Raw genomic sequence first — 12,367 nt, forward strand, 5'->3', positions numbered from 1 at the left:
GCAGACAAAATAAATGGATGGCACAGAGAGGAGAAAAAGATATTTTAAAAATCAAGTTGCAGTTTCAAAAGAAGCACTAATCTATATGCTGTGGATGAAAAATCCGATAATGAAGAGAGTGATACAGGACTGAGTAGTCTTGAGATTTACATTGTGAAAACTAACAAGAAAAACAATATGGCTTACACCATAGCAAATTAATTAAAATGGAATTGGACACTGGCTTGGCTGTTTCAGTCATTCTACAAACTGAGTTTGAGCAACATTTCAAAGATACTGAACTGAAGCCTGCAGTTATCCAACTAAGAACTTGTACTGGGGAAAAGATAACTCTTATTCGAACAGTGAAATACAACAACAAACAAGTCACATTTGGCTTCTATGTGGTAATTAAACGGGAGGGACAGCATTGTGGGGATGCAAGCGGCTGAGACAACTACAACTTGATAGGAGATCCATCCACCATTTTCATGCCACATCCCCTTAAATAGTCAGCTGAAAGCAAATTAAGAAAGGTACTGGATGATGTCACAGCAGTGTTCACGGATAGTAATGGAAAACTCAAACATATCAAGGGTAAGATAGTGTTAAGTGGAAATGTCACACCACATTTTTTTAAAGCCTTTCCAGTTCCTTATACCTCTCCATGATAAAGTTGCCAGTGAGCTAGGTCTCACAGAGGCTGAAGAAATTCTTCCCAAAGTTGAGTGGAAATGGTAACAGTTTTCATGGGCAACGGTAGCCAAGGAGGATGAGTCTGTCAGGATCTGTGGTGATTTCAAGGTCACCGTCAACGCAATACTGAAAGTAGATCAATATCCTCTGCTCAGGATGGAGGATATCTTTGCAAACCTTTCTGGAGGGAAACTCTTTAACAAAGTGGACTTAGCTGAGGCCTATCTACAGATGGAGATAGAAGAAGAGACCAAAATATTCCTCACCATAAACACTCACAAAGGGCTTCTTTTCTATAATAGGCCTATTTTTAGAGTAGCATCTGCACCTGCACTCTGACAAAAAGCTATGGACTAGGTGCTATAATGCTGCCAGGCACTCAATGTTACCTGGATGACATCATTGACAAGAATGGCAAGGAACACCTGCAATATCTCAAGGTGGAGTTGAAAAACTTAGAAGAGTATGGGCTCTGAGCGTGACGTGACAAGTGTGAATTCGTTAAACCAAGCATCACTTACTGTGTTCACACTATTGATGCACAAGGATTACACAGTGTGCTGAGAAAATTCGAGCAGTGGTGGATGCCCCAAGGCCAAAGACATATCACAATGTGATCCTTTTTAGGATTTGTCAATTACCATATCAAGTTCCTGCCAAATCTGGCCACTGTGTTCTAACCCTTGAACTCATTACTACAGATCAGGAAGAAATGACATGGGCAAAATAGTGTAAGGTGGCTTTCCAAAAGGGCAAAGGAAATGGTGACTTCAGACACTATATTCACACATTATAATACACATTTTCCAGACAAGCTTGCCTGTGTCACCTCACCTTATGGTTTAGGAGCAGTTACGTTACATGTTATAAATGATGGAAGTACACATCACATAGCCTTTGCATTATATTCCCTTACTAATGCAGAGAAGAATTCTATTTTCAATCTACAGAAGGATGTTCCACTAACAGGAGCAGCACAAGTGTGGAGATGGGCTATGTTTCTTGGAGGACATAATCATATGTCCAGATGAAGCCAAGAGAAGTGCCTCTCCATTCCAGAGAATGGCCTATGTTGCCCTGCCAGAGGATTCATGTGGATTTTGCTGGACCGTTCATGAGCACAAATTTCTTGGTAGTGGATGCAGCTATGAAGTGGCCTGAGGTATTCCCAATACCCTCCAATACAGCTTTGCACACTGTGAATGTGTTGAGAAACTCTTCTCAAGTACTGGTGTTCCAGAACGTTTAGTCAGTGACATAGACTGCTGTCTGTTATGGAACAACTTCAGTCATTTCTGAAAATGAATGGAATAAGAACATATTACCACCCTGCTACAAACTGCTTGGCAGAAAGCTTTGTCCAGATTCTAAAGAAAGTATTGTGAGCAATGGTAGTTCCAGGAACATCTCCTACAACCACCACAGAGGAGGCCACAGAAACTGAGATTGTTTCACGACAACAAAGTGTTACCTATCGAGCACAGAGTGACCCTCCTTGTCATGAAAGAGAAGGGTAAGAAATCCTCTGCAGCGATTAAATCTTTAGGCCTGAATGGGACAATTTGGAATTTACATGCTGTGGATGGGAGGGGTGTAGGTGTTAGGTTTAGAGGTAGAGTTGGGAGATGGAAGTGTGTGTGTGTATATATATAAGTTAGTGGAACATCCTTATGTGGTTATATATAATGATTAGAGAGCAATATGTTACATATTTGAGTTGAGATGCATTCTATATTGGGTTTGAGTTTATAGCTAAGCAGGGAGGAGTGTAGTGTATTCAATTTTTTTGTAATATTTGAGTGACATTGTAAAAATACTGTTTGATTAAGTATTCTTTGTTTACATATTTTACTATGGGTTATATGTAAGAAGAGTATCAATGGTGTACGTCATTACGCCACCATGTAATATGTGAGCACCCCATTAAAAGAAAAGAAAAGAAAAACTCAGTACATAAATAGTCTGGCTCATGTGTTTTCCTTTTGATTAGTTTCTGGAGTTACAAAACATAGCAATAACCAGTGGAGGAAGATGGAGACAATCCACACCAACTATGATTGAACTGAATGGTAAAATCATTGCAAGAATCTCCAGGACTGTGTCTACATTCTTAAAACTGGTCTTGTAGTTTCTGTTAGCAGGTGGTAACCAGATCTGAAAATCAACTGTACAGTATAGTCAAATGGCCAAGACAGTAGCTATCAAAAGGAAGACAGTAATTATAACTTAAAGGTTTCAGATTACTATTAAAACAATTCAAGCTTCATTATTGTAATATTTCAAAATTATTGTGGCTCTCTACATAATCAAGGTCAAGTAGTAGCACAAACCTTTTGTCCTGTTGGACCTCTGGCTCCAAACAAACCCATTGATCCTTTTGACCCTGGTTCTCCTTTGTGACCCTTGGAAGAAACGTTAAAAAATGGCCTGGGATTATTAGACAATCACTTAATAATCTGGAAGAACATTTTATCGAATTACAGAGCACATCACGAATAGGTAACTGACTCATAGACTTTAATCCATCCACCTACCCACCTGTGGAAATAGAATGAATTGGTTGACCTTCAAAAATTTTCAGTCAAAACTAACAACATTCATCTTCAGTATACTGGTACAGAATGATATGCTGTATTAAGAGACCTAGAATTTTAAAAGAACTGGGATCATTTCAGTCCTTTTTCTAAACAGTTCCATCTGAAATGAAAACTTTGTGATAAAAGAGCTACATTAACTTACTTGAATGTATCTAATGCAACATTTGATTATCCCTGTCTATGTAGATCTCCAATACTATTAAACTCTCCCTCAAATACTCTTGTTTTGCTCCTTATACCCAATATATAATTAATATATATTTATTATTGTATAGAATAATAGATATCTATTATTCTTTTAAAAACAACTTTTCCCTCAAACTGTGAATTTGCAATGTTAGCTAAATGTTTACTGATATTTTGCAGACAGCTTGAGTGACTGCAGATTGAGGTTAAGTAGTTGTAGGCTTCCACGGTAGTGGAAAGAAGTAGCTTTTGGAAGGAGAAATAAGGCTTTGGTCTGAAAGAATGTCTTTATTTATTGATCTCAACACAACAATAGTTGAGGATGAAATCTTCACCTTAAGTCCTGGGGGTCCATCTTCACCTTTCTCTCCTTTATCACCATCGAATCCAGGAGGGCCCCTTTTACCCTACATGATAAAGAAACTGCATGATCAAAAAACACAACCATTAAATTTGTTCTTACAACACATGGTATGAAATGTATGACATACCATCCAATGTTTAATCTCTTTAAATGGTTGTACATAGTTTTGCACAAAATATCTCTACTCTCCACCCAAGGTTAAACATTATGGATTTAGCATTCCCAGGTTCCAGCAGCAAGGAGCCATCAAGTTCCATTCAGCTCTTGGTTATCTCTCATCAATATTAATGTCAGTCCTATTCTTAAGCAGAATCTTATCCAGGCTTATAAGATATTTTGATAGCATTGTTGACCATTCATCAATGGGACTATATTAAGAAATTCTCTATGCAACATTAATTAATTGAATTGCATTGTATTGTCTTTGAACAAACAACAACATAAACATGTTGACCCTAGGCCAACTTAAAACATGAATTCTACTGCTCCCATTGTACCAATACTCACTCAGACCACTTTTCCAATTTATAACACCAAAACAAGGGACCTTCCATTGGCCAGACAATCGATCTTGCTTCTCCTAGCCCCTGGCATAGGGGTTGTTCCTTGCACTGGGTAATCTCCAGAGTTATTGCTATTTTGCATTTGAATCCTCTGTTATTATATTCATAACTTACTAGTTCAAATGTTGCATTTCAGTGTTATTGGCTGAGGGTCATCTGACTGACCTATAACACTTCACATGCCACACAACTTCATGCTTTAGGTGAGTTCTTTTGTTCCTTTCAATTCTGGTTCAAATTAGTCAAACCAGATCACTCAGAAACTGGATCATGATAGTGAGATTACTTCTGCAAATCTACTATTGTACACAATTAATAGCTTATCTGAGAATGATTTTAGATTTAGCAGGTCAATAGCAAAAATATCTTGCATCCACATTCAATTGCTCTGATTAGATTATCCCAGTGCAAGAGTCAGTTCTCAAACAGTTCACAAACTGTTTTGGTGACAGAGCAGCTTCACAAGATGGCTGCCTCCATTCCTTCAAGCACATGGCAAGAACAAGGACAATTGGTTTGTCTGCTTCCACTGTCTTTGATCTATTTGAGTTTGATGCTTTCTTCCATATTTTAACTCCTCCATGGACAAAACTTCAATAATGTACTTTGCATTTATAGAGCACTATTCTCAAACTTAGAACAGCCAATTCTGATGTAATAATAAATTACTTATTGCATACTCCAAAGATAGCAATGAAATAAATGACTAAATTATCTTCTTTAACAGACATTTATTAAAGGATAAATATTGATCTGGTAAATTTGACTCATCTTCTTTGAATAGCATGATGACTTTAGCATTCACGGGAAAGGGAAAATGGGATAAGGCCATAGGATATAGGAGCAGAATTTGGCCCATCACATCTGCTCTGCCATTTCATCATGACTGATCCAATTTTCCTCTCAGTCCTAGTTTCCTGCCTTCTCCCCGTATCCTTTCATGCCCTGACCAATCAAGAATCTGTCAAACTCTGCCTTAAAGATACACAAAGACTTGGCCTCCACAGTTGCCTGTGACAGAGAATTCCACAGATTCACCACTCTCTGGCTAAAGAAATTCATCCTCATCTCCATTCTAAAAGGACGTAACTCTATTTGGAGGCTGTGTCCTCTGATTTTAGACTGTCCTACCAAAGGAAATAGGTTTCAATGAGGTCACCCCCTCATTCTTCTGAATTCTAATGAACACTGGTCCAGAGCCATCAAGCCCTCTTAATATGACAAGCCATTCAATTCTGGAATCATTTTCGTGAACCTTCTTTGAATGCTATTTATCTTCAGCACCTCCTTTCTAAGATAAAGGACCCAAACCTGCTCACAATACTCTGAGGCCTCACCAGTGCTTTATAAAGTCTCAACAATACTCAAATTGCAGACTAATCAATGCTTTATAAAGTGTCAGCATTTTATCCTTGCTTTTATAATCTAGGCCACTTGAAATGAATGCTAACATTGTATTTGCCTTCCTTGCCACAGGCTCAACCTGCAGATTAACCTTTACGGAATCCTGCATAAGGACCGCCAAACTGATTCTCTTTTGTCTATCCTACTTATTATTTAAGAGTAGAGTGACATTTTCAATTTTTCAGTCTTCCGGAACCATTCCAGAATCTAGTGTTTCTTGAAAGATTATTACTAATGCCTCCATGATCTCTCCTGCCACGTCTTTCAGAACTCTGGGGTGATCCAGGTGACTTAACTACCTTCAGACCTCTCACTTTCTGTTTAGCTACGGTAGCACTTCATGTCTGCTGACACCTGGAACTTCATCATACTGCTAGTGTTTTCCACTGTGAACAATGATGCAAAATACTTATTGAGTTTGCCCGCCATTTCATTGTCCCCCTTTACGGCTTCTCCAGCATCACTTTCCAGCGATACAATGTCCACTGTCACCTCTCTTTGACACTTCATATGCCTGAAGAAACTTCTGGTATCCTCTTTAATATTACGGGCTAGTTCACTTTCATATTCCATCTTTACCTTCTTAAGGACCTTTAGTTTTCTGCTGTAGGGTAAACAACTTATCAAAGGATGACATCAATGAGAGTCCACGATTCTAAAGGTACTGCACCTGAGTACCAGCATAAATTATATATTCAGGATTCTAGTGTAATGACTTTCTCAGAGATGAGTCTGCTGTGACAGAGTCAAAGCTGATAATTGGAACTTACTGTAGATGCTCATCCTTTGAGCAAACCATTGTCTAAGTTTCATTCCTACTTATTAATTATAGTCATTAGTGTTATCTACTGGTTAAACCAAATATCTAAGAAGGTATTTCAATCTACTACAGGTGACCTCTGCATTATGGGGTTTGAAATCCTAGAAAACATTCAATATCACTTTCTTCCTTTGAAAGCCACATCGTCTGTGCAGATAACAAGATATAAGAAACGTATCATACACTTGATTATTTATTACCTTACTTTTACATAAATTCTGTAAGAGCCAATTTTATTATGTATCTCAGTTTCTTGTGTTGAGAATTGTGAATTCTGTAAGGGCAAATTCCTGTTACATGAATTGCTATAACATAGGGATTGACTGTGTCAGCATTATGAAAGGAGAATCTTTTCCTTACATGATGGGTTGTGGTGCCAGATCACTGGAGGCATTTAAAGAGCAAGTATATAAATGCTTGAAAGATCAGGGAAATGAGCGCCATGGGAACTCACAGGGAACGAGAAATAGGGCCTGAAGCAGGTAAGCCATAATTACACTGAATGATGGATTAGTCTTGAGGAACCAGGTGGCCTACATCTGCTCCTATTTTGTTGTATTCTTACACAACACTCTGGGTGGCCATTCAGGCCACTATATTGCTGCCTATGTCAGTTCTTTGAATGAGTGATCAGTTAGTCCCATTCCCCTGCATTTTCCCTCTGTCACTGCAAATATTTTGTTAATAAATCACTAGTGGAATGCTTCACTGAAAAAGACTGAAAATCATTTGCAAGGTTATTAATGCAAATTGTCTGATAATATTAGACAAGTTTTATAAATAGAGTATTCTTACTGGATCCCCTTTGTCTCCTTTATATCCTTGGGGTCCTGATATGCCATGTGGGTCTCCCTAGAGGGAAAAATGTAGTAAGTAGTTAAAATTCAGAATACATTGTAAATCATAGAGCAGAAATATTTTGAAAAAGGCAATCATAAATTATTTGTTAAATGGGAAATATTGAAAAGAGGGGGAAACAGGCAAGAGTGACATTCAGGTAGGTCATTAATAAGGAAAATATTAATGGCAGACTCAAGGACTAACTAGTCTGTGTCTATACTCTAACTATATCATAAAATAGAGTCCAGAAATAATTTTGATTCAATTACCTTTTCACCTTTAATCCCTACCATCCCAAAATCTCCCTGAAACAAAAGAACAGACATTTTCAATCAGTGTTGGAAATTTTTAAAGCATTTCCTAAATCGTTGGAACTGATGACATATGGCCACTGTTCACTCTAAGCTGCAGGGCCATGCAGTAAATGCTCTTGTGCACATAGCCTTTGTTACCACACACCTGGAATTGGACGCAGCTTACAAAACTTGAAAGATTTTCGTTGTTATACTATATTTCATTATACACTTCAATTAATAAATAAAATCAATGGTATGTGAATTTTCAATTTTCATTCTAAATATTCATAGTATGCCTAGTACAAAAAAAAATTTCAAGTGCTTCTCAGTTTTCAGGCTGTGTAAAAGTTGCTGCTCAGACAATGTTTGGTTTATGGAGCTGTAAAAATAACAGAGGGAACATTGCAACTGGCAGTTTATTTGCAGCCAATGAGCGAAAAGGGTGATTAATGAGTGTCTCAAAAAGAGGGAGATTGAGGGGGTGAGGGAAGGAATGGAACAGGAATGTGAAGCCTGGGTGTTATCACCAGCGCTGTGTCTGAGGGATGTATGAATGCACAAAGTGCCACGTAGAAAGAATGAAGAAATCAGGAGGAGAAGGAGCACTGTGCTGGAAGGAGGAGAAGGTAATGGGAAGATCCAGAGCATGATTGGAGTAGAATTTGGAGTTGAAAGTAAGTAGTTCAGGGAAGAAGACATGCAGTAGAATGTTGATTATGTTTGTAAAGGATGAGATACATCCAGGAAATTATTGGAATAGTTGAAAGTGTTAATGGCAAAGAATATTTTCAGCAGCACCTAAGCAGGGACAATTTAATAGCCTGAAGAATGTCTCCTTGATACGAGAACAATTCTAAAAATGACAAGGGAGAGTCTCAGTTGGATGCTGTCTACTTGGATTTTCAGAAGGCCTTTGACAAGGTGTTGCACATGAAATGGGAGTAATGGGAGAGTAATTGCATGAGTTTCTCTCAGAAATTCTACTTTTCTCACACATTCTAAAGATATGCGGATTGGCAGAGTAACTGCCATAGTAATCTGCTGTATGTGCACCTATGTACAATCCAGTGGGGAGAGAGGAGTTATGGGAACATCCTAAAGAATGAAAATTGGTTGATAATCGCCTTAGTAATTTGCCCATGTACACCTGTATACAATCCAGTGGGGAGAGAGAAGTTAATGGGAACATGAGAGAAATAGATAACAGGAAAATCTGTGAGGGAGTGAGATTGTTCTATGACCTAGCCTGGATTCAACGGGCTGAGACAGATGCCTTCTGTCATAAGAAAATATAGAAATGAGGACAAATTAGAAAGCTTTTTCATATGGATTCAAAGGGCAAAATAATCTTTGGTGCTTAATGATCAAATGAATTTAATAACCAATCCTTTATTTTCTCAACACTGTTGAAGTTTGTACCTTTTCTCCTTTTCGACCAGGTAATCCTTTCAGACCCTGCAAGAAAGAAACAAGAAAGATGCAGCTTTATAAAACTATATTAAGATTGCATTAGGAGTATTGCATTTATTTTGGGTTATTCTATTTTAGGAAGTGTGTGAAGGAATTGGAGAAGGTGCAGAAAAGATTTACTGGGATTTACCTGAAATAGAGGGCATGTGCTACAAAAATAAGTTAAACTAAGTTGTGTTGTTTTCGCTGGAGTGGCAGAGGCTGAGGAAAGATGTGTCAGAAATTTTTAAGATCATGAGAGGGATGGGTAGAGTAGTTAGCTGGTGTTTTCCCCGAGAGTCAAATTGTCTAATGCATGCATTTAAGGTGATGGGGGTAAGTTCAAATAAGATGTGTGGGATAAGTTTTTTTTTACACAGAATGGTGGGTGCCTGCAATACACTGCCAGGAAAGGTGATGGAGGCAGATGTAATAAAGGTGTTTAAGAGGCTTTTATATGGATGGAAAGATATGGATCATGTGCAGGCAGAAGTGATTAGTTTAATTAGGTACATAATTACTAGTTTAATTAGAGAAGAATGTCTGAAATGGCAGTCGCAACCCATCAATGTGGTTGTGAATTATGTGTTGATATATATATATATATATATAGGAAACCCGCAACCTACACACTAAAGATAGCTGGGAATTGTGTATGCAACTGCCGTTGTGATTGAGCCCTTTGAACCATGATTCATTTGCCTGGTTTTGGTAATTCAAGTCAGATGTATCCAAGAGCATCCTGAGCAGCTGCATCACTGCCTGGTTCGGAAATTGCACCGTCTCAGATCACAAGACTCTGCAGCGGATAGTGAGGTCAGCTGAGAAGATCATCGGGGTCTCTCTTCCCACCATCATGGACATTTACACTGCACGCTGCATCCACAAAGGAAACAGCATTATGAAGGACCCCACGCACCCCTCATACAAACTCTTCTCCCTCCTGCCGTCTGGGAAAAGGCTCCGAAGCATTCGGGCTCTCACGACCAGACTGTGTAAGTTTCTTTCCCCAAGCTATCAGACTCCTCAATACCAGAAGCCTGGACTGACACCTTGCCCTACTGTCCTGTTTATTATTTATTGTAATGCCTGCACTGTTTTTGTGCACTTTATGTAGTCCAGTGTAGGTCTGGAGTCTAGTGTAGCTTTCTCTGTGTTGTTTTTTTATGTAGTTCAGTCTAGTTTTTGTACTGTGTCATGTAAACCATGGTCCTGAAAAACGTTGTCTCATTTTTACTATGTACTGTAACAGGTTATGATCGAAATGACAATAAAAGTGACTTGACTTGACTTGACTTGATTTGAAGTGCCTTATCCACATTTGTGCCCACAATATAAACTTCCTTGCCTGAAGGATAAAATATGATAATTAACTGGAGATTATTAATATGATTAGTGTTTTTTTTAGGTAGGATGCTAACAATGTAGCATGCAACAGCAAATGTGCTATATCTTCTCCGTGGCTTTGATGGTTCCAGGTCAGAATAAGCCAAAATCCAACCCCCCACCCCACCCCACCCACACCATATCCTTAGAATATCAACAATGGAGGAGATATGAGAATGAATCAGAGTTATTTACACAATCAATGACTGAAAAGACTCTAATTGTCTGTAAATGGGTGTATGTTTCTACCATATCATACACCACACCTGGCAGCTACTGACTCTTTAATCAGAAAGTTAATGGAGTCCATATTAAGAAACAAGATGGAAGCAGCAGTCAACAGAGTTGTAGAAGGAAATTTTATATAATCTACTTTAATCTGACAAGATAACATCCCGAAGGAATGCAAAGAGAACTAGCAGAAGCTCAGACCCATAATATTTCATATATCCTTGCATGAAGAATATTGTAGAGCCTTGAACATTTCCACTTACAACATTATTATGTATTTTGTAAGTGACTATTTTGTGGTGCAAGGAATGCAGAATAAGGAGAAAATGTTAATTACAATCCTTATCCCCCTTATGCTTATTATTTACTCACAGCCCAGAAACTTACCATTGGCCCCATTTCCCCAACAGATCCAGGAGCACCACTGCCTCCCTAGAAGTTTTTCAAAATGAACGTTGATTAGCTTTTGGAGACTAATGAGACTGCAGATACTGGAATTTGGAGCAACAAATAAAGTTGGTGGAGTCCTGGTGAATGATCTCAGCCCATCTTATTCCATTCAATAAAATGCTCCCTGACCCGCTGAATTCCTCTGTGTGTGATGCATAAGATAGTGGAGGAACTCAATGGGTTAGGTAGCATCTGTGGAGGGAAATAGATGGACATTTCAGGTTGAAACCATTCATCTGGCCTGAAATATAAAGGAGATAGTCAGTATAAAAAGATGAATGGAAGGGGGAGAGCAAGAGTGAGAGGTGGACCCAGGTAAGCAGAGGTGATAAGCAGAGAGAGGAGGGGAGCTTGGAAATAGGGACAGAAGCTGGGAGGTGAAAAGTGAGCCAGGTAAAGGACGACGATTATGGAATCTGATACGAGAGGAAGATGGAGTATGGAACTGAAGTAGGTAGGGAAGGCAGATGGGAGTAGTGATGAAGGGTAACAGTGGAAGAGTGTGTAGATGATGGGCTGATGGAAGGGTGATTAGATTTTGGTTTGCAATGCAATCTGTAACGTGTGTATTAATAGATGTTCTCTCTGTATTCTAAAATGCTATCAAATATGACCAATGTGCTGGGTTCATCCAGATGGCATAGTTGATTGTATCTATAAACCAGTCTCACCGCTATTATTCAAACTAAAACTATCATGATATCAAAACAGGTTTGAAAAAATGATCACACACAGAAAGAAACTAACAATTATCTTTGTTAGTAGGGGAGAATTTTTGACATTGGTTCATTTCAAAGCAGCTAGAGACATGAAATAATATGAAATGTTACCTTAATGAGATTTGTTTAGATGTAATTACATTATGGTGATGAGGTATATCATGGCAACAGAAAGAGGAAGATTGAGACTTGGACAGATTTAGGAGAATAGGTAAAGAAGTGGTAGATGGAATACAGTGTATAATCATGCATATTGATAGAAGGAATAAATGCATAGATTATTTTCTAAATGGTGAACAAGTTCAGAAATTGGTGATGCGAAGGGGCTTGGATTCCCTAAAGGCTAACTTGCAGGTTGAGTTGGTAGTAAGGAAGGCAGTGTTTGCT

General features: G+C 38.4%; 1 protein-coding gene and 1 long non-coding RNA gene across 3 annotated transcripts in view; one reads left to right on the forward strand and one right to left on the reverse strand.

The window, feature by feature from the left end:
• Positions 1 to 12,367, forward strand: part of LOC132403616 (uncharacterized) — a 331,526-nt gene that overhangs the window by 183,066 nt on the left and 136,093 nt on the right. The window lies entirely within an intron of this gene.
• The window catches only part of LOC132403613 (collagen alpha-1(VII) chain-like), a 414,548-nt gene that overhangs the window by 123,484 nt on the left and 278,697 nt on the right, over positions 1 to 12,367 (reverse strand). The window contains exons 78-83 of the mRNA XM_059987065.1: positions 11,199 to 11,243; positions 9,165 to 9,200; positions 7,719 to 7,754; positions 7,405 to 7,461; positions 3,794 to 3,865; positions 3,006 to 3,077 (exon numbers count right to left, since the gene is read on the reverse strand). Of these exons, the coding sequence (XP_059843048.1) occupies positions 3,006 to 3,077; positions 3,794 to 3,865; positions 7,405 to 7,461; positions 7,719 to 7,754; positions 9,165 to 9,200; positions 11,199 to 11,243 (318 nt within the window). The remainder of the gene's footprint in view (positions 1 to 3,005; positions 3,078 to 3,793; positions 3,866 to 7,404; positions 7,462 to 7,718; positions 7,755 to 9,164; positions 9,201 to 11,198; positions 11,244 to 12,367) is intronic.

This window comes from Hypanus sabinus, chromosome 13, assembly GCF_030144855.1.
Source record: "Hypanus sabinus isolate sHypSab1 chromosome 13, sHypSab1.hap1, whole genome shotgun sequence".
Classification (NCBI taxonomy): domain Eukaryota; kingdom Metazoa; phylum Chordata; class Chondrichthyes; order Myliobatiformes; family Dasyatidae; genus Hypanus; species Hypanus sabinus.